Source organism: Eptatretus burgeri, chromosome 3 (genome assembly GCF_056783735.1).
Source record: "Eptatretus burgeri isolate ZD-2024b chromosome 3, Ebu_testis_v1, whole genome shotgun sequence".
Classification (NCBI taxonomy): domain Eukaryota; kingdom Metazoa; phylum Chordata; class Myxini; order Myxiniformes; family Myxinidae; genus Eptatretus; species Eptatretus burgeri.
In genome coordinates, this window is record NC_140963.1 from 21827301 (window position 1) to 21849800 (window position 22500).

Genomic DNA, 22500 nt, shown 5'->3' on the forward strand with positions numbered 1-22500 from the left:
ACACACACACACACACACACACACACACACACACACACACACACACACACACACACACACACACACACACACACACGTCTCGTTTTGCATTCAAACGTCATTTCAAAAGTTGCATAAGGAAAACACACAATTTGGTGATAAACTGATATCCACAGTGCGACCATTCCTTGGCTTTTTTCACAAGATCTTGGCTATTCGTTGTTCACCATGGCATCTTGGTTTTCTCTAGGTTTTCTTGGCATATAGGTTTTCTATTATCATCGCTTTTCCGAAACCTTGTGAATTCTTGGCTTTTTTCATTGGCTCACCTTGGCATTTATGAAAATGAGGAGTGGTCACACTGGTTATCCAAGTGCTTCACAAATCGGACATTGCATCATGAAGTGCATTGCCCTCCCAGACCGGACATAAAGCTGACTATCCTGTCTGGAAAAATTTGATTTTGAAAGCTAAAGATCATAAAATTATTTTGAAAAGAGCAAGTTCCATTAACCCGGTGAAGACTGCAGGAACTGATGCAAATGGTGCGAGACTACCAAGGACAACAGAAAAGACCAAAAGACCAACCTACAAAATATAATAATAATCTTTCTATAATTCCAGCAATCGTGTGTGTGTGTGTGTGTGTGTGTGTGTGTGTGTGTGTGTGTGTGTGTGTGTGTGTGTGTGTGTGTGTGTGTGTCTGCTGTTTCTTGACAACCACTTGTCCGATCTCATTGAAACTTGCCAGCTATATTGCTGGGGACCTGAGTATGTGCCTTTTCAAGGTTTGATATTAATCGGACAAGTGCTTCCCAAGTTCTGGCCCTTATTTACCAACCAATGACATGACATGTTGCTGCGGCCATTTATTTACCAACCAATGGCATGACATGTTGCTGCGTAGGCGTGGCTACGTAGGCCTGTGCGCGGCCGGCCGACGATGACGTCACGGGCCGTGCCGGTTACATGGCAGCGAATGTCATGGCAAGCAAAGACAGGGAGTTAAACTTGATTTTAATTAACTCTGTGTGTGGAAGTGTGGTTGTCGCGAGAACGCGAGAACGCGAGAGCGAAGGAACGACCTGTGTGGTTGTCGTTTCTGGCGCGCGGTTTGAAAGTTTTTTTTTTTTTGCACGTACGGCCACGCATGTACGGGCACACACGTATGGGCACGTGAGAGCAAAGGAACGGCCTGTGTGGTTGTTGTTGTTTCTGGCACGCGGTTTGAAAGGTTTTGTTTGTTTGTTTGCTTGCACGTACGGCCACACACGTACGGGCACGCACTAGTAATAATAATCACAACAGAAGCATTAATACTATTCATTCTAAATGATTAACAAACAAAAAAAATCTCAAGGGAGGAGGAACAAACAAACAAACAAAAAACATGTAGGACCCGAGGTAACAATGCACAACCAGCAGTGGCAACTTGCCCAAGCAAAATAACCTGCCGGACAATACAAGTGCAGACAAACTTTATCCCACCATAGTAAGGGAACACATGATTCTTTACAAGAAGTTTACTGTTACTAAATGCTATAGTAGAAACATTTTAATACTTCTTAATTTATAAGAAGTACAATTAAATATTTGTACATGCTATCGGATTTAGAAATGGAGGTTATAGAAAGTTTAAGTTGACAAGGCAGCAATAACACTTATATTAAGTAAACACAAAAAAATGTGAGTTTACAATGTAGTTAACGTGCAGCAAAATGGATTTCTCAGTGTGAGGTACAAGATGGATGTTGATGAGATACACAGAACAAGAATTGACGGTGAAGTTCACGCTGAGAGGAAATGAAGAGTGCTGACCAAACAGCAGGCAGACACCTTTTCTGTGGCAAGGACATGATGTGTGCAGTCTTCACATCTCCCGCATGCCCTTGGCCATGTGTAATAAAGAAAGAAGAATAAGGGAAAGAAAATGAAGTGTTTTTTTTTTCTACACTCAAGCGCAAACAAAGGGCTTTTTGGTCTGACCAAGAACTGCATGGCAGGCTGAGGTTGCTCAGTGTGGCCTTATCATATGGGCCAAAAGCCAACACAATTGTAGTACCCCAATAAGCCACCCGTGCACAGGCTGGAAGGAGAATGGAGTAAGCATTTGAGAAAGACTTATCGAGGTGGGAGGGGTGGGGGAGGGGTGGAGTATTTGGAGAGGGTTTTCTCAGGAGCAGGAAGTGCTAATCCTGCCAGAAAGCATGGCAGGAAGTCTCTGAAGTAACAAATAGGCCCAGAGCTTATGGCTGGGCAAGATAGCTGAGGCCCCGATTACAGCCTCCCGTTTCTGAGAGACAATGCATGTAGACAGATGCACCCAGTACAACAATGTTGTAAATAAAAGTTAAACAACCAGATAGATACGCAAAGAAATCCATGCGAGATAAAAAAAAAGTTTACCTAAAGACAGCATAGTGTATACACAATGTGTTTCACAGGTGCAAGAAAAATTGTCTTGTCTGTTGTTGTACATGGTCACATGATCGAAGTGTTATGAATTACATTGTTTTCGGAAAGAACACTCTTGTGGTTCTCTTTTCTAGCTTTCTTTAAGTGCTCGTTTGACTTGTCCCTTGCTTACCCCCCCCCCCCTCCACCCCAACCCTTCCAACCACCCCAAAACACCAAATCTCCAGCTCCCTCATATATCATCACAGTTACATCCTGTAGTTGTAATGATGTACAAAAGAGTAAAAAGCAAGATTCATCGCAGAGCTAATAAGCTGAAAAACTGCAAACTCTGCATTTCCTACAAGAACCACATTCATGACATTTCTAAATGCTTGAGGTCAACAATGAACAAATGATAATGTGAAGAAGCAAGTTAATGTACCAACTGGGGTGTGAAACTACCTGCACAGCCATAAGATGGCAATATGTTTGGATTCACACCCTCTGCAATCAAAGGCCAGGATGGACAGGTTGGTAGCAAAGCTCACGATGATTATACCAATTTGTGTAGTTCTTAAGAAAGCAGAGACAGATGCATACCGGTAGAAAGGTGATGACGGTGTGTCGGCGAAATGTCGGCAGTTCGAGTGATATCTCCCAAAGATTCGGACAGCTTCATTCCATCCGTCTGCCTCCGACATGTCTGATTCTGTGAGTGATCACCAGACTGAGACCCATTGATAATATGTATGTGTGCACTTGTGACATGATAAAAAGAAGCAAAACAACGCCTAGAAAACTGTGATTCGATAAAAGTCAGTTAAAAAAAAAATTCTTGAATATGTCACCTGAGTGAACTGAACCACTACTTCCTGTCAAAACAATGGTGCCCCAGTAAAGGATTTGAACTTGTTTTGAGGTAATAAACAAGCCCAAATAATTCGACATTTTCTCAGGTAAACGTTTTACAGAAAAAGTGAACTTTCTCTCCACAAAGTTTGAGGCCAGTGAAAAAGAAGTAGTTACCTTTCTGAATGGCTTTGAAGAAAATGTGTCGGTGTAATGAAATGGACGAACAATCGTCAGGAAAGAAATCATTGTCACGTCTTACCTGTGCCACGAGCAATATCCGCAAGCTTTTCATGCGTAGACTCCGATCCAGAACACCTATAGCCTTGTCCAGGTCATCCTGGCAGCACAGTGGGATCAAGAGCTACGAGGAACAAAAGGAGGATTCAATGACAAGATGGTGAGATAAATATACTAGATGTCAAGAGAGAAAATAAAATGAACAAAATCAACCAAACAGAGAAACTATAAACCGACGAGGTGTCACTTGATCAGAAAACGTGATTCCCTAAAGGACTCAGGGGAAAAAAAAAAATCAGCAAATTCTGGAAAACCTGGAGAAAAAAAAAAGTGTCAAATCAGGTAGCGTTGTCGATAACCCTGAAAAAATTGCTCTCAGAATATAAACTGTGCCAAGTCCACAAGCCATGTGATTAAAAAAAAAAAAAAAAAATCACCACTGCGTGTTCCCATATTTTCGCTCTCTATCACGAGCTGTCCTCCTCAAGGACCGACTCCCATTGTTCTCTTTCCTGTGCATTCTTTCAGCCAATTTTAACATTTAAAATATTTTGCTTTTTGCTCTGAAGACCTTTTTCAGTTGCCGGGCATGGAGAATTAAGGATGCAAATGAGTGTGTCTTGCAGCACGTGCTGGGATTACCTCATTGCTGGTGTAATGAAGATCCATTTCCTGTCCAAAAGCCGCCTTAGCTTTTCGCTGTATGCCCTCAAGCAGCACGGGCCTCTGGAACTGCATTATCCTAAAATGCCATACCCCAAGCCCCACCCAGAAAAGAAATACAAAAAAGAAGATATCAGTTATGATTCTTTTTGTAACAAAGTTTTCTTTTTTTTTTTGGAGGTCACAAAAAAGGGTTTTGAGGTCACAGTGCAAATTCCATGCAACCCTATTTTTCGAGCTGGTCCATTAAAAAAAAAGAAGAAAAAAGGGATGGCACAACAGTGCCAGAAAAATGACCGATTTTACCAACGTAATGTGAACAGGAGGACGAGTTTCTTTTACAGTATCAATGCCCATGGAGAAATGTTTGAACATTAGTTCACATTGGACAAGGATATGAATGTTCACCTCCACAAACTGACAAAGGCATGATAAGATCACGAAGAAAAAACAGTTCATCGGATTTGCAGCTGGGATCCAAGCGTCTTGTGTACTTGTTCAGATGAGAATGCCGAACAGGCCAAACCACAGTAAATGCAAGCCAATATCAATTTGACCTATGGATCCGTGACTTGATTCATTAAAATGCCGAGGCACATACTTCTTATCTTAAGGTTATGCAAAAAGCACACAAAGAGGGATAAGTTTAACAAACAAATACATTGTTAAACTACATACACTTACTTATTTTGATGCATTTCTAATATATGTACATGCACATCGATGAGTCTTCATTACTTTGTATCAAATGCAAAGCTTCAAGGGTTAAGGTGTGTGTGTGTGTGTGTGTGTGTGTGTGTGTGTGTGTGTGTGTGTGTGTGTGTGTGTGTGTGTGTGTGTGTGTGTGTGTGTGTGTGTGTTTTGAACACAGCATTCGTGTTTGAACATCAGCAAAACAAATTGATAATAAATAACGGATTATCTATTTGAACACAGCATTAGAGAGAGTAAAAAATAAGTTTTAACATTAATTTTGAAACATTACACCTAATATTTTCAAATATACCCCTGTGCCTCCAGAATTTTTCTATTTTTATAACACATACATATATACAGGTGTAATATATTATTGACAAATCAATATATATATATATATATATATATATATATATATATATATATATATATATATATATATATATATATATATATATAAAACACATTAAACAATTGCTAGACCGACCTTTTTTCTCCCCTGTACTCAAACTTCACACGAACATCGTTCTGCTTGAAAAACAAAACAGAATGAAAATGCAAAATCAATAAATGCAATGGCAGATCGAACCCACGACTGTATCAATAAATGCAATGGCAGAAGCAAGACCAGTTTGAAAAATATATCGGTTTGCAACACCACACTCAAACAAAAAAAAGAAAGAAAGACATTGGATTGAAAAAAAGGGTCTCGTCCATACTATCACTGATATCCAATGTTTGCAATGTCTTTATAGTCGTGTGTTCACCTTTATCATGCGTTCACCTCTATAGTGTGTTCACGGGTTTGTAGTGTATTCACCTGGAATGATGTAGAAACTACAAGTGGCTCATCAGGTCTGCCAAAGCATCCAAATGTTGTCGTGTCCATTTGTCTTTCCAATGCGTTCGGTAATGGCAGTAAAGTTGGAAGGCAATTGAAAAAAGAGATGATATAACTGGCCAATAATTGCAACTCCCAGAGCAAATTACTCTCCTCTTTTACCATGACATTCCCACCCTGCCCCTCCCCCCTCACCCGACCCCCCCCCCAAGCTGGGCAGAAAATACAAAGAGGCCTTATTGACTGGTACCAATGTGACCATGATGATGTTAATGATGGAGTGGCTGTTTTGTTTTTATTTTTGGGGTAGAGAGAGTTTACAAAAAAAAGGTGCAGTTTGTCACAAGCATTACCGATTATGAAATACAAGCCATGCTCACGTACGTTTGTAAGTGAAATTTGAATAACAGAAACGAGTGTCGTCATGGGCAGGGCTTTGCTGATACGAAGAGAAGTTGAGCACAAAATTGTCTGACATGTGGTGCAGAGAAGCGAATACCATTATGTGAACTCAATTGTATAAAAACCCACAACTGCAAAGAAGAGATGGACAAATATTCAGGAAGTCTCCATTACCAATGGCATCGGGCCTGTTGTTTTGAGCCTTTCGTTGTTGACCGGCCATTGTCTTTTGGACATTTGCAAAGCAACCAGGTCCTTCATTATTGAGTTGAGAGCTTCCTGCTCATCTGCAAAGACATTGGCAAAGCAGATGCTGAGGTGTATCTATGCCCAAAGAAACATTACAAAATACAAATTCAAAAATAACTACATCCTGGCCAATAGAACTTAAAATATTGCTTGATGTGGTGGGACAATGGAAAAACAGGCCGATATAAAACATCTCATTTTCTCCAAACTTCAACAATTGCGTATCACACGTGCTTTTGATAATGAAAAAAATAAATCCAAAATATTATCTTACAATGGGTGAGAGCTAAAATCAACATCTCCACCTAACGTGACAGCAAATAAATCCAGCATTCATGTAATCCCAGCTGCTTCTGTTTTTTATATATAATTGTGTGTATAAGAGCATGGCTCGACAATCTTATGAAAAACAAGTTATGAAGAGTTTAAAAAAAACTATCCAAAAATCTGAAAATCAAATTACATGGTCAGATGACTGTGTGGTGGATACAGTAACAAGCGTACATTCTGGCTACGTACACGATCACAGGCTAGTAAATTTGCAAAAAATATGCACTAAAAAATTATTTCCCAGGAACAAAAACATGTGTGAAGGCAACAGGCAGACCAAATCCACAAACCTTTGCATAAATTCGTGACATTTAGAATCAAAAGTGAAAGAGATGAAGAAAGAGAGAGAGGAGAGAGAGAGAGAGAGAGAGAGAGAGAGAGAGAGAGGGAGGAGAGAGAGGGGGAGGAGAGAGGAGAGAGGAGAGAGGAGAGAGGAGAGAGGAGAGAGGAGAGAGGAGAGAGGAGAGAGGAGAGAGGAGAGAGGAGAGAGGAGAGAGGAGAGAGGAGAGAGGAGAGAGGAGAGAGGAGAGAGGAGAGAGGGGAGAGAGGGAGAGAGGGAGAGAGGGGAGAGAGGGAGAGAGGGAGAGAGAGGAGAGAGAGGAGAGAGAGGAGAGAGAGAGAGAGAGGAGAGAGAGAGGAGAGAGAGGAGAGAGAGGAGAGAGAGAGGAGAGAGAGGAGAGAGAGAGAGGAGAGAGAGGAGAGAGAGAGGAGAGAGAGGAGAGAGAGGGAGAGAGAGGAGAGAGAGGAGAGAGAGAGGAGAGAGGAGAGAGAGGAGAGAGAGGAGAGAGAGGAGAGAGAGGAGAGAGAGGAGAGAGAGAGAGAGAGAGAGAGAGAGAGAGAGAGAGAGAGAGAGAGAGGCGAGAGAGGCGAGAGAGAGAGAGAGAGAGAGAGAGGCGAGAGAGAGAGAGAGGAGAGAGAGGCGAGAGAGGCGAGAGAGGCGAGAGAGGAGAGAGAGGAGAGAGAGGCGAGAGAGGAGAGAGGCGAGAGAGGAGAGAGAGGAGAGAGAGGAGAGAGAGGAGAGAGAGAGAGAGAGGCATGAGAGGAGAGAGAGAGAGAGAGGAGAGAGAGGCGAGAGAGGAGAGAGAGGAGAGAGAGAGAGAGAGAGAGAGAGAGAGAGAGAGAGAGAGAGAGAGAGAGAGAGAGAGAGAGAGGGAGAGAGAGAGAGGGGGGATAGAGAGGAGAGGAGAGAGTGGAGAGAGAGAGAGACAGAGACAGAGACAGACAAAGAAGAAGAAAAGAGAAATAAAGACAACTTGAAGGCACTGGTGGAGCGCATACCTCCGCCACGTAATGCCTGATCCACGAGAACATATGTGACTCGGCATGACCAAATGAGTCTTAAGTCGCTAGGTGGGGATTTCCAGAGATGCCAACTTTTGGAAATCAGAATTAGGGAGGATTTTCAACCGACACCAAATAATGTGCGCGAAGCGCACATCTCGAGCGCGGAGCGCGCGACCCTTGCGGCGGGGTCCAGGGTCCGCCTTAGGGCCCTGGAAGCTCTGGGGTTCTAGACGCTCTCTAGTGCCCTCTGAGCCCTATTTTGGAGCATTTAACATGTTAAGAATTCCCACTTTTTGAACAAAAAAAGGGGAAAATTGTGCACTTTTTAATGTTTCATGTATGTTAATATTAGTAAGTTAGGGGACAATCAAAGATTAACAAAAAGCACAAAAGAAGCAATATTTTTCTTACCTTACTGGCTGGTACTACTGCTGCTTGCTTTTTCCATGGCAGCTTTGCTGAGTGACAGCTGTGTGGCTCTTTTAGCCCTTCTGATTATGTCTTTGCTGTATTCTCTCTGGTAGCAAGGGATGCTATGAGCTAGTTTTTCAATTAAGAGAGCTTCCAGGGTTTTGACACTCAAATTGGGACGAAATTCAGTATGATTCTTCCGTACAAGACTGAGTGCCCGCTCACATGATGCGTTCGAATGAGGAATGACCAAGATTCCCTTCATCACTTTGCTCAAATTAGGATACTTCTTGGCACCAGTGCAGGGATCTGTGAGCTGTGAAATCCGATGCCACTGCTCATCCACTCTCACTGTCTCAGTAGCAATTGTAGCTATGGAGGCGTCTGCCTGGTAGTGAGCGAATTCACTCTCAAGACTGTCTATGTCACTATCACCGCCACTGAACAGACAGGGGAATTTCTTGATGAAAAACTCCACACAGTCAAACCCCACTTCTTGGTGTAGCTTAACATCCAGCACCTGAGCATGCTTGGCTAATTCATCATCTAGCGGCCAGGTTTTGAAGATGTAATTGCAGGCTTTCACATAATATGAGCGAACTGCACTGAAGAAACCTTGGATGTCTGACTCACTCAGAGTGAAGGTGGATTTCTTGAGACTCCTTTGTTCCCTTATATACAGTTTGGCATCGTTCCCAATCATGAGGTCCTCATCATTCTTCTGATGATTTCTGTCAGAGAAGGGTACATTTACCAGAGCAACCGATGACACCGATGGTTTCAAAAACCGTACGAAGATATCTTTCAGAAGACCATTCAATTCTCCGTGCAGGAGATGAATACAGGGTTCGTCTCTTTGGAGCAGAAGATTCCCTTCTCAAAAGCTTGTTAGCATATCGAAGGAAGAAACAATAGAGTTTTGTTTGTGGAGACAAGAACATCCTGTTGACACGTTTTTCTCTAGATTCCTGCACAGTGTTTGAGGAAGATGCGCTTTTAGTTGTAGAACTCGTAGTACACTTAGCCGCAGGGCGATCACACTTGCGTTTACTGCCAGCAGAAGAGGTCAGACTCGTAGTACCAGATCCAATTTTACGTTTGAGGAGAGAGCTTGAGGTAGGTGCAGCCAAGGAAGAAGACCTCTGATTCGAAGGTTTTGCTGAGCTTCTATCAAGTGATTTGGCAAAAGCAGAACTTAACTTGGGTCCTTCTTTGCCTGTAGATGGGACTATCACAGTCTTTCTCGACTCTGAAGGGATCTGCTTTGTAGATGAACGTGATGAAGGGCCGGTGATGCTACCTGCTCTCAGCATTGGTTTTGGTGCTGTCCCTGCTGTCTTCTTCGCAGCAGATACTGCAGTGGTAGTGGTGAATGCTGCTCCACTAGTGCTTGATCCTGCAGTGCCAGTACTGGCAGTAGATACAGTGCCGTCCTTCTTGCTCGTTGTTAGAGTCTTGGCTACAGTTGGTTGCATTTTTCTTCGTACTTCTTCTTGAAGAAGAGGCGAAGTGGCTCCCACTGTTCAATCAGCCTGTCTAGGCACTGACCAAGGGACAGCCACCTTGTTGCGACATGCTTCAGAATCTTGTGTGTCGGGGCATCACAGAGTTCTTGCAGTGCTTTCACTCCTTTGACGCGTTTACTACTTTTGTCCAAGTAGTAGTAAATATCGATGAGAAAGTCATCTAATTCAATGCGTAAGGCCTGAGCCGTCTTCTGGCCGCATATTGTGCATCATATGGCAAGGGCATCCCATGATGTAGCACTCTGGATTTTGTTTGTGGATATAAGCAGCGACTCCTTTGTGCTTGCCCACCATGACAGAGGCATTATCAGCACAAAAGGAAACACAATTTCCCCACGGAATTTTCCTGTCACTGAACTCATGATCAAGCAGTTTGAAAATGTTTTCTCCAGTGGAATCTTGTTTGCACGCAGGCAAACTTAGCAAACCTTGCTTCACAATCCCAGCACTGTTGTCATAGTACGAAATCAGGACAGGATATAGCTGGGCCTCACCACTGTCATTGCTACCATCTGTAGCTAGGCTAAATGGAGCTAGTCTAGCAATATCGGCAATAGATGAAGCAGTAACATTTGACAACTCACCAATTACACTGGTCAACAACAAATTTGTTGTCTGCATTTTTTAAGCTGATTTAGGACGAATCTGATGCGCTGAATCCAAAACTCACATTAGTTTTGTTCAATCAGGTCAAGTTTTTGAGATATGGCCACATGTCGTTTTTTACATTTTTGTTCACATGTACGCATGTGTGGAGCATTTTAGAAGAAGTTGGTGGGGGTAAAATGTCATGTCAAATAATTGTTTTAATTGGAAATAATTATTTTAATGACAAGAAGTATTCAGGTACGATTGTTCTGGGTGATTATGTCGAAAAGGGATCAGTTTGAAGTCATAAAACCTCAAAATCTTCCAAAAATTGGTGAGGCAAAGCATAAAGTTCGTGGATCAAAACTAAAGTTAATGGGGCAGATTTTGTAATAATGTGATACAAAAAAAGTTGTATTTCTTGAAATAACGAACTCTGAAGAATGTACAATACCTACATGCGCCAATTTATGACATGCGCTTCTGCTCAAGCTTGGAGTGCCACAGTACGAACCCAAAGATTGGAGACTGTTCATTGACAGCAGCAAGCGATCACTGAAATGTGTTCTGCTACACAACGGCAACCAGTTTGCCTCTGTACCCATCGCTCACTCGACTACACTGAAGGAGAAGTATGAAGCGGTGAAGTACGTGCTGGAGAAAATTGGTTATGATCAGCATAAGTGGTTTATTTGTGTTGACCTGAAGATGGTGAACTTTTGTTGGGACAACAGTCTGGCTTCACCAAGTACCCATGTTTTCTGTGCATGTGGGATAGTAGGGACCGTGCTCAGCATTACACGAAGAAGGACTGGCCTGTGCGGGAGGAATTGGTGCCATGCAAAGAAAGGAACGTCATCAACGACCCTCTGGTGGACAGAGACAGAATACTCTTCCCACCGCTGCACATCAAGCTCGGCTTTATCAAGCAGTTCACCAAGGCTCTGGACAAAGATGGTGACTGCTTCACTTACTTGTGCCAGGCTTTTCCAGGATTGACCATGGAGAAGTTGAAAGTTGGCATCTTTGATGGTTCTCAGATCCGTCAGCTCATCAGAGATCCAGAGTTCAAAAACTCAATGAACGAAGTGGAACTGGAAGCGTGGAAGACATTTGTTTTGGTAGTGAAGAACTTTCTTGGCAACAATAAGGCCAGAAACTACGCAGAACTTGTCAACAACATGCTGACTGCTTTCAGAAACCTGGGCTGCAACATGAGCATCAAGATGCACTACCTATTTTCACATATGAACCGGTTTCCTGAGAACCTGGGTTCAATGAGTGACGAGCAGGGGGAGAGATTCCATCAGGACATGAAGGAGATGGAGACCAGGTATCAGGGTCGCTGGGACGCAGTCATGATGGCTGACTACTGTTGGAATCTGAAGAGAGACCTCCCTGCCGCTGAACATTCCAGGAGTTCGAAGAAACGGAAGTTCAAGCCCTGAAGTTTGAACAGTGGTGACGCAACATGCAATTTCTTGTACTTACCTTTATCAATGCCCACCATTCAGATGACAGTAATCGATGTTTCTATCATGTAATCAATAAATGTTGTTGGCAAAACATTTTTTTTTCTTAAAAACATGTTTAGGATGATATGTGTTGACAAAAATCAGCTGATAATGCCACAAAAATGTAATTGATTTTGTCACAAGATCTGATTTTTTCAAATCAACTTAGCACAAAAACCTGACCTGATGGAGAGAAACGGATGCCATTTCCTGATTCAGCAGTGCCAGAATACCCTAATTCACTTGTAGAAATCTAGACAACATTCAGAAAGTAAAAAATTGTTGACCAGTGTTCTTTTTTTCTTCTTTGTTCTTGTTCTTTTTTTTTTTTTTTTTCTTGCTTTTTGTTCTTGTTTTTTTTATTTTATTATTATTATTATTTTTTTTTGTTCTTGCACATCTTGCACATCTTGCAAGTTTTTGTTCTTGCACATCCATACTTTGAAGCAACTTTTGAATCTGGAAACATCTTTTGAAATAGAGGTCCAGCATGATCTGAGACTGATATGGGCAAGTTATGTTCCACAATAAATCCACTAAAGAGAAGTTCCGCTCGGGTAACATCCTCTTCCTCGCTTGTCCCTTGTTTGGTGAAATAATTCAGAAGTGTACCGGTACTCGTGCTCGAAGATCTCTCCTTTGCAATGTCTGTGTGCCGTTTGCTTCCAACGTGCTTCCGAATATCATCGCGACCTCCGTGCTCAACTGAAATATCAACGCTGCATACTGTACAATACGCATGATGAATTCCTCTTTCACACTTTCGAATACACGGGTATTGGAGACTGTATTCGGTCTTGTACTTCTGAGACCATTTCTTGGTCTTCGTAAGCTTCTTTTCTGCCATTTCGTAATCAACATCGAGGGCTTGAAGCATCGGTAACTTCGAAGTCGATGTTCCACAGCTGCAGCGCGACTCGTAGAACTGTAGCGGCTGTTAAATTAAACACCGCACGGTGGTCGCGACCGCCGGGCTGGTACGGGGCCCAGCTGCATGCAGTGAGCGTATCGCATGCATATACACTGTGCATACATACCGCATGCACTGTATTGCACACATACCGCATGCACTAAATCTCAGTGCATGATCGCCTAAGCGAGATCCAGACCCAATGTTTCGCTGCTCCTCATTTGAATTTGCATTTTTTTACGTACAATTTGGTAGCAGCGAACGTTATGGAGTTACCACATGCTATACGTAGCAGACGATGCTTTTCATTCAATTCTCATACCAGTACATTCTGATTAGTGAACAGTGCAAAAATATCAAAATTTCGGGAGGATAAGGATAGTGATCGTAAGGGCGGGAGTTTGGGTGAATTTTCGGAAGCCTCCCAATGAAATCGGGAGGGTTGGCATTGCTGGATTTCTCGCTGATAGCATTTCCGGATTCTACAGATCATCAGCTTTCCATCAATACCAAGATGAAGTAAATCGGATAAGTGGATCCGAAGATATGGGTGGCGAAAGGTGAGGGATTCAACAAGTCTTAAAGTCAGAGTCTTGAGAAAATCGAGGTCAAACTTTCATTGCACAATCAGAACAATATCAGTCATAAACTCCTTAGCAACATATAGTTCTCGTCGACATAGAGAACTGAAATTTGAGACACAGTATTAAGAGACCTCTATCTCGGTCTCTACAAAATTTGACATAGTTATCTCGGTGCGTTCTTGCTAATTAAGCTGGCTAATTAATTAGAAGACCACATGAATTGAACTCACCGCAACACCACTCCAGGATCTCAGGAATGAGCGAAGTGAAATCGTCATCAGTCGTAGTTGCAGTGAGGTTAAAGTTTCGAATCTCATTAACAGCGCGCACGATCGCATTGCGTTTCCTACCGTTCTCACCGGACGACGTCATAGCCATGTTGTACGAAGGAACAGCTCTCAAAACAATCGCAAAGTGGAGTTAATTCGCAAGATAAGTCGCAGAAAATGAATGTTGTTAGCTGGAAGCCACCATCTTTGATGTGGTGTTCTGGCGGTGGCGGCGGCGGCGGCGGACCAATCAGCGAGCCGGATTCCAGTCAAGTGACCGCATTCGGTAGCAACAAAGAGCTTTCATGTTTACGGTATTTCCCAGTAGATAGCGATTCTGATTGGCCATTGCCCGTGTTGGCATTATCATGAAGGGGAACTCCGTGATGTCACCTTTCCATCGGTATGCGCTGTGTTATGGTGTGAGGTTCGACACCGGAATGGTGGCCGCTGGAAAATCACGTGTTTTGGGCTTTCTTCTGGGCTATTTTGAGGAGGTTCTCAATGCGTTTAGGCCAGAAATACATCATTTCTGTTCAGAATATCGCATTCAGGGTTGGTAGGATGATAAATCACACTATTTACGATCGAAATGCGTAGAGGTGGAGAAATCGGATATTTTTGCCATCATCGGACGTCAAACTCTTGCTGTTATTTTCTCACAATGGAGCCGCGCGACTTGCGACTCATTTGGTCATGCCGAGTCACATATCGAGCCCAATACATTTTTGAGATATTGTGCTGTCTACCGTTTTTGGCCATATCCCTCAATGGTGAAGAATCAATTGAAAAATTATCAGATCCAGATCTTCACCAAAATTGAATCAATTCTTCCTTGTCACACACCCAACATGTCAACCAAGTTTCCTCCGAATCCGTCCACAACTTTTTGAGATATCATGCTATATATCATTTTTGGCCCTATCTCTCAATGGTGAAGAATCACTTAAAAAATTCTAGTAGTCGGATCTGGATCCTGATCTTCACCAGACTCTAATCAGTTCCTCTTTGTCACACACTGAATCTGTCCACAAAATTTCATCCGAATCCATCTGCAACTTTTTGAGATATCCTGCACACAGCCAAACAAACAAACAGACAGAGAGGGGTGAAAACATAACTTCCTTCACCTTCGTTGGTGGAGGTAAAAAGGGTGCTATCTATCATTTCACAAGAAATAACAAATTAAATTAGATAAATGCGATCACAAAGTGATTGCCAAGGGTAAGCCTCCCCCAGCACCCGTGATCCAATGATGGCCTCATTATTTTCACAACACCACATGACCTTGACCTTCAACATTTTGGGAGAGAATGTAAATTAAGAAAACGTGTCAACATTTCCAATACATCCAGAAAACTCAACATCATGAAAATGGGAGGAAAATTATTCAAGTTATGATCAAAAAGGTGTTTTTAGTTAATTAGGACACAATCCAAAACAAGTAGGTCAAGGACACCAATCAAATATCAGGTGTACAACGTCAGTACAGGTCCACTATTATGATGCAAGAACATCTTGGAAGGTGAAGTGGTCTTAGATTCCACATTGGCAAAATTGAATGACAAAAAAACACGGTTTTTTTTTTTTTTCCAAACCACCATTTGACCTTGACCTTTAAGCTGGAGCGGTATGATGCAAGTTAAGTGTAAATGCACCTTCCTCGAGGCGATAGAGGGTAATTTTGTTCTGATCGAACAAACCTTTGTCGAGTTATGGTGAAAATGTTAAAATGTCTATCATAACTTCAAGGTCAAAACCAATTAAGTCAACCCCACATACTTTTTATTTCCATGATTGATGCAAAATTTCATTCTGAAAATTCCAGCCAGCCTGAAAAGGTACAGCTCGGACATTGGCACAAAAAGAAAAAGAAAAAGGAAAAACCTAAATGGTGGTTTCGTACTCCAGGGGGTCTAAAACTCTGGGGTACCATTAAAAACTGGGGGCAATAATTGCAAAAACAAACCCTACAACAGCTATAAGCCTCCCCCTATCCAATAGGGGGAAGGGCGGGGGGGGTTAAAAAAACACAAGGATAACACATCTAAACATACTACACACTAGAATGTAAACACAAACTGACAATCTGAAATTTCAAAACAAACATCATGAACACACCAACATTTTTCAAGAGGCTGCAACTGACTGGGGTGGGAATGACAGCAGAATTCCAGTATTATCAGGCTGAGGAAAAGAGCTTTAAACATAACCAAAACAGCAGTGCTGCAGGTGTGACTTCCTCATCTTATAAATTGCTAAATTAGTTTAAGTAAAACAAAATAAAAAAAAACATTCACCAAAACTCCCACTGGGAGGTTAAATGGGCCACTGGGACCAAGAGTGAAAACTGTGAAAATGAAAATAAAGGAAAGGCGTGCAAACAGCATTTTCAACAAAATAGAGGTTCAGCGATTGCAACCAGAGGACTCGCACGTGAAAACACATGGAGGGCGTGGTTATAATGCTGGGGGCGTGGTTAATAGCGGAAGGGCGTGGTTACAAGGATTAGTGACTATGGTAACATTGGCGGCTTCGGGGACAAAATGGAACAAACTTGCACGACTAATGCACGTGTGCAGGAATGCACAGAGAACGCGAGGGATTCGTCACCGATGGGAGTGTTATGTGAGAGTGTGATGTAAGAGGGATGAGTGATGGATGGAAGCATGGGAGTGGATATGGAAGAGAAGTGATGGTAGGGATGAGAGATGGATGGTCGTATGGGCGTGATGAGGTTCGTGTACTTCGCGGACTTGAGAAATCGTCACACGATGCGCTTGCGCCTATTACGTGTGTGACGATGCCACATTTGCGCCCTGCCTTTGTCTCCCCGGTAAACCGATAACATCCGATGGGCAATTCTGTATTGGAGATCACCGATGCGTTTTGAGTCAGGTAGTTGAAAATAACAACTCCAGTTTGGGCAGAAATGAGGAGCATCTGGCAGAATTGTGGAACACTAAAAATGTGTAGGGGTAAACAAAGATGGAAAGGTTTTCTGGTTATTACCAGCAAGATAACGAGAGCAACCAAAATTCTCAGGTTCTAAACCAGAAAAACCAGATAAATGAAGATTGGGGGAGGAGGTAGGACTGGAAAGTGAAAGTGAACGCAATTCAGAGGGGGGTAAAGGAGGATTGCACCAAGCTTTGGAAGTACGTTAAGCACGAAGAACCAATTGTAATATCTTATTGATTCTGCGGCAAGATCCAATACCATTCGATGAGGCAAGAGCAGAAACAATAAACAACGATGTGGATATACAGTCAACCCCCGCTTCATCACGGTTCACCTATCGCGCCCCCGGTTCATCGCGGGTTTTCCCTTGGAACGTAACTAATTTTTTCTGCGCATTCCCCCGGTACATCGCGGTGATAATATATAAAATATAAATTATTTAAGCAATAAATTATAACGCGTGGTGCTCGACCAGTCACACAAGGCACGAGACAAAGTTTCGCTTGTGAACTTCGAATATTTTCTACGTTTTTTTCTCCAAGCCCCACGATGCCGCCCAAATGCCCTGCACCTTCTCAGGCTTCTGGCAAGGAACTGAAGCGCCAGAGGAAGGTCCTGGGACGCTCCAGGAGAAGGTTAAGGTGCTCGATATATGCTTCGGGAAGGAAAAAGGTTTGCCGCCGTTGGACGAGCACTGCTCGTACCCAGCACCTCCAAACCGACCAGACCAGACCAGTCGATCTCTGGCACCTCAAACCCAATCACTGCCAAACCGACCAGACCAGACGAGTCGATCTCTGGCACCTCAAACCCAATCACTGCCAAACCGACCAGACCAGATGAGTCAATCTCCGGCACCTCAAACCCAATCACTGCCAAACCGACCAGACGAGTCGATTTTTTGGGGAGGCGTCCATTCTTCGCGGATTTTCACTTAGCGCGGGGAAGTTTGGAACATAACCCCCGCGAGAAATGGCGGATTACTGTATATATATATCATGGACCATACTGAGCCTGGTGTTGGCGCAGTGGTTAGGGCAGCGGCTTGGGATCCAAAAGGTCCTGAGTTCAAGCCCCGTTGAGCCACTGAATTAATACACCAGGGGGTTGACTCAGCCTGTCATCCTTCTGAGGTCGGTGAAATGAGTACCAGTATACTGGGCCGGTGTATACCCCGGTTAAAATAGGTGTACCATATCCCTGTGTCGTAAGAGGCAACCAGCGTTGCGTCAGGAAGGGCATCCGGCGTAAAACATGTGCCAAATCACTATGCGGATCATACGGATGATCCGCTGTGGCGACCCCGAACGGGAGCAGCCGAAAGAAGAAGAAGAAGAAGATCATGGACCATACTCTTCACAGAGCATCGGTGCTGCTGAGGCAGCTTCCTGAGTAAGGGTGATTTGCCATTGCCTTCCCACCAGTAGAGAAGGAATTTGAAATTTGTTCATGGTACCGGCGAAAGCTCATCCACTCTTCCCGAAGGACACCGTGAGGTCTTTAACGTCCACCACCGAATGCCGGTGTAACAGAATAAGTCGCCCCCTGGACAACTTCCCCCCCCCCAGGGGGTACTTGTCCTAGGATAAGTCTCCCCCCTCCCTGGATAACTTGCCCCCCCTATGGCCAAAAATAGATTTATACTAAAAATATATCCCTCTCGGTGTTCATGTTTTTTCCATACTATTTTTTATCCATTTTCTATTTTTAATCCTAGGACAAGTACCCCCCCCCCCGGGGGAGTAAGTTGGCCGGGGGGGGTAGTTAAACTGTTACACCAGCAGACGGGACGACCAGTTTAACGTCCATCCGAGGGACGACACACACATTGATGAATTACCATGCCTGTGAAACACTGGGATGACAGTATATAGCTGGGTCGGGATTCAAACCCAGGCTCAAAAGCTTAGAGGTGAGTGTGCATACCTCTCGGGCCTCGGCCATCCTGTCAGCGCTTAGCCGCCTCTCTTTAAGGTGGCACACTTTGGTGAAAGTGCAGATGATAAATTGTTGGATGAAAATCCTTTCATAATCAGAATTTTCGAAAAGTGTAATAAATTAGCAGTTCATTAAAAAAAAAAAATACACCACTAATAAATATGTTACAGAGACAGGTGAAGGCCTGCCAAGCATTTATAAGGTTTTGATGAAAATAAATTAGTAGAGATAAATCATCCCTGGTCAAGTCCATAAGGAACAACTTTTGAGTATATCCCAATTTCCCAGATTGACACAAGATGCAGTTGGTAAAGGCCCTGTCACACCTTGACGTTTTAGCCAGCGTATGCCGACGTATGAAAAATTTGGCGAATATGCTGGCGCACGTCGAATACGTTATGGGTAAGTTTTGTATACGTTAAGAGCACGCTGAAGCATGCTGAAACACGCTGGCATACGTCGTAGTACGCCGAGCTCGTCGACAAATTTTAAGCATGCTCAAAATTTTGACGTATGCCAGCGTATGACTCACACGTTCCGCATACGCTGGCCATAAGTTGTAGGCACGTTATGCGATCGTTGACACACGTCAACACACGTTACTTGTAAGTTACTCATAAGTCGAAACACGTTGAGGTAATGTTTAGCGTACCCCAAACATATTTCTAACCGATGAGTAACGTGCTTTGAACCTATGTGTAATGTATCTCCAATGCATATTGACGTATGTAGACGTATTTGACGTCTTCCGGACGACCACAGAACTTACTGAACGCGTTTCTAACTTAAAGCTACCGTATAATGGCGTATTGGCAGCGTTTAGGGGAATTGGTATATAAAAATAGGGTTCACAGGAGGAACCCATCAGTGTTCCAGACTCCATGATTTTTTTTTTGTTTTTTTTTCTTCGGCATGACGGTGATGTTGACACTTCGATTTCTAGTGCGGTTATGATTTAAATCGTTGAGTGGCAGCCTTTTAATAGGCTACGCCAAGTGATCGTCGGCGATACGCTGCTGCGCTATGCATAAGTTAGACTATCGTTGGGCATAGGTTGTGAACGCCGACAACACGCTAAGCATTCGTTGGTATAAGTTATCTATAAGTTATCGAAACGTTCTGTGTACGTTACTAATACGTTATGCATACGTCCAACTCGTGATGAATACGCCCAAAACTGAAAAAAAAAACATCAATAGTTCAGCGTACGCCAGCGTTTTAGATCAATTTTGATACGTTGCCATACGCTGGCTAAAACGTCAAGGTGTGACAGGGCCCTAAGGTAAGGTGTCTCTTCGCCAGGAGGGGCTCAAACAAGAAATGCCAAGTCATTCATACATGGAAGGCCATGGTGTGTCACTTTATATTAAGTCCTTGGACACTGTCAGATATCAGTAGATTCAACCGTTCTGGTCACAGCCAATGTTTTCCAATCCGATAAATTTTTAAGTGCTTCTTCACCATTGAGACATCGAGCCAAAAATGATATATTGCAGGATATATCAAAAAGTGATGGACGGATTTGGATGGAACTTGGTGGGCAGGTTGGGTGTGTGACAACGATGCATTGATTCGATTTTGGTGACGATCCCAATCCGGATAAGATAATTTTTAAATTGTCCAAGTGATTCTTCACCATTGAGAGATGAGGCCAAACATGATTGAGAGATGAGGCATGATGTTTCAAAAAGTTGAAGATGCGTTAGCAGTCGAAAATAACAAGAAAAAACAAGAAACAATACAAGGAACAAGAAAAAATAACACCCCAAAATTTTAATCCCATCTATCTTCCAAGTAATATTTGCAGGGAGAGAACGGGGGAGGTTGCGAGGGGTGGGTGTGGGGAATAGTTAGAAGGTTTACACTAAAGAGTTTTTGTTTTAGTCCAGTTTACTTTATCTGAATCTGGATCTGGGAGAGAGCTTTACTAAAGAAGTATACCTCCACCAGACTGAACAGCTTAGGCTAAACAATAAATCATCCCAGCAACATAACGTGAAAGGTTGATGCAGACTCATACATCCTTAACATCCAAGTAATGCTCTTTAAAGAATGAGTTAATCCTCTCACAGTAAAGCCAGACAAAGATTTATGAAAGGTATTCAGGAGTGGTTCAAAGGATAGGGAGTACACTGGAATGATACCGGCCGCAACTCCTGCTCTCCTACAGCTCAACGTGATTTCATCCTTCAATCTCCAGACTTTCTTAGAAGACCAAAAGCAATTCAGATCCAATTAGGTCCCAAAAACAGTCCAAATAACTCTGTTGGCAGTCCATCAAGGCCTGATTTCCCTTTGCCAAGACTCTTCAGGGCAATGGAAAGTTCCTCAAGTACAAGTGGTTTCTCCAAGCCCAACTCTTGCTCTGGGGTTAAGGTACAAATTCCATGGAGCAAATGACACACAATTCAAATCAACATCCATTGCTTGATAAAGCTTGGAGAAAAGAAAGGTCGAGGTTCCTACTTGATTCCTTCAGGACGAGTGACGACAGAGTTTTCAAGGCATTTCAGAGCAGTAATTTGGGGGTCAGAGAACCTAGATTTGTAATCATAATTTTAAAAATGGGTTGGTGCATCAAAATGGTTGAGGTGCTGAAAATGCAATCTTGTGAGCATGCGTTGGGTTTGGTTATCAACTATATTACAAAGAAAAGCCTTATTCTCCTGCAGTCTGAGCTTTTGTTGGGGGTCAGATTGGGTTTTTTTAATTTGTTTGGATATGCGAGATGTATTTTTCCATCTCAGCCCTTGCTTCACATTGTGTATTTATGTGTGGATCGAAAATCTCAGCACTTGTGTATTTCGAAAACAATACTGTTGACAGAAATCCTGATAGTCATGATTATCAACGTGGAATTTAAAAATAACATTGAGAACCTTATCCACATTATATACAGGAAGTGCAACGTACACCCGTCACCGAAACGACGTTATATGCTTAGCCTGCTCATTTCGACAACCCAGAGGTAACATTGTAAGCTGAGAAACCACAGTGCCGAACTGAGATAATTCAGTTATTAGTGTCTCATTCTTAACAGGAACGGCGCTCCTCCACCAGGCTGAACAGTTTACGTGTTGTATCCTACTGATAGGCCGGATCTGGATCCAGACCTTAACCAAAAATCCAATCGCTTTGTTCTTGTCACTTACCCAACAAATCCATCAACTTTTGTCAAAATCCATCCACAACTTTTTGAAATATCGTGCTATATATCATTTTGGCCCCACATCTCAATTGTGAAGGATCACTTCAAAGATTATTGGATCCAGATCTGGATCTTCACCAAAACTGAATCGATTAGTCCTGTCCACCACTTTTTGAGATACAGTAAACCCTCAAATATCATGGGTTCTAATATCGTGGGTTTCGTCCAATCACGGGCAATGTATTGCGTTCCGATTTAGTTATCGCGGTATTTCATTTCGGCCAATCGCTATTTTTGAGCTAAGATGAGTCATTGTTAGCATCCATGTGTAAGATTACCTCCCATTACGAGCCTTTTCTTGTTTCTTGCACACCCACCGTTAATTATAGTAATCAGACCAACATGTGGGAACGAAGCCAAGTTTAATAATGAATAGTCGTCGAACAGGAAATGACATACAGAGATCCTGTAATACTAGATCTACACGATCTTGTAGACACACAACAGTTAATAATGGCACCCAAACGTAAGATGATGGACAAAATGAATCGTGTCAAAAATAAGAGAAAGGTTATGACATTGTGCCATAAAAAAATCGAGTTGTTAGATACGTTGGCAAGAAGTGAAAGTGCGGCACCTGTGGGCCGCTATTACGGGATCAATGAATCAACTGTGTGTAAACACGAGTCAAATATCTGTGCAAGGGTTCTTGCCAGCAGCA

The 22500-nt window shown here is 42.8% G+C and overlaps 1 protein-coding gene across 9 annotated transcripts in view; it reads right to left on the bottom strand.

Moving 5' to 3' along the window:
• LOC147029524 (mitogen-activated protein kinase kinase kinase 2-like) overlaps positions 1–22500 on the bottom strand; it is a 104101-nt gene that overhangs the window by 67430 nt on the left and 14171 nt on the right. For 5 of the 9 annotated variants that reach the window (XM_085872622.1, XM_085872620.1, XM_085872619.1 and 2 more), the window contains 5 exons: positions 6242–6354; positions 5312–5355; positions 4108–4207; positions 3488–3589; positions 2977–3103 (listed from right to left, as the gene is read on the bottom strand). In XM_085872622.1, the coding sequence (XP_085728748.1) occupies positions 2977–3103; positions 3488–3589; positions 4108–4207; positions 5312–5355; positions 6242–6354 (486 nt within the window). Of the gene's footprint in view, positions 1–2976; positions 3104–3487; positions 3590–4107; positions 4208–5311; positions 5356–5644; positions 5718–6241; positions 6356–22500 lie in introns of those variants that run through there. The other 4 variants (XM_085872628.1, XM_085872627.1, XM_085872625.1 and 1 more) reach the window with 4 other exon arrangements.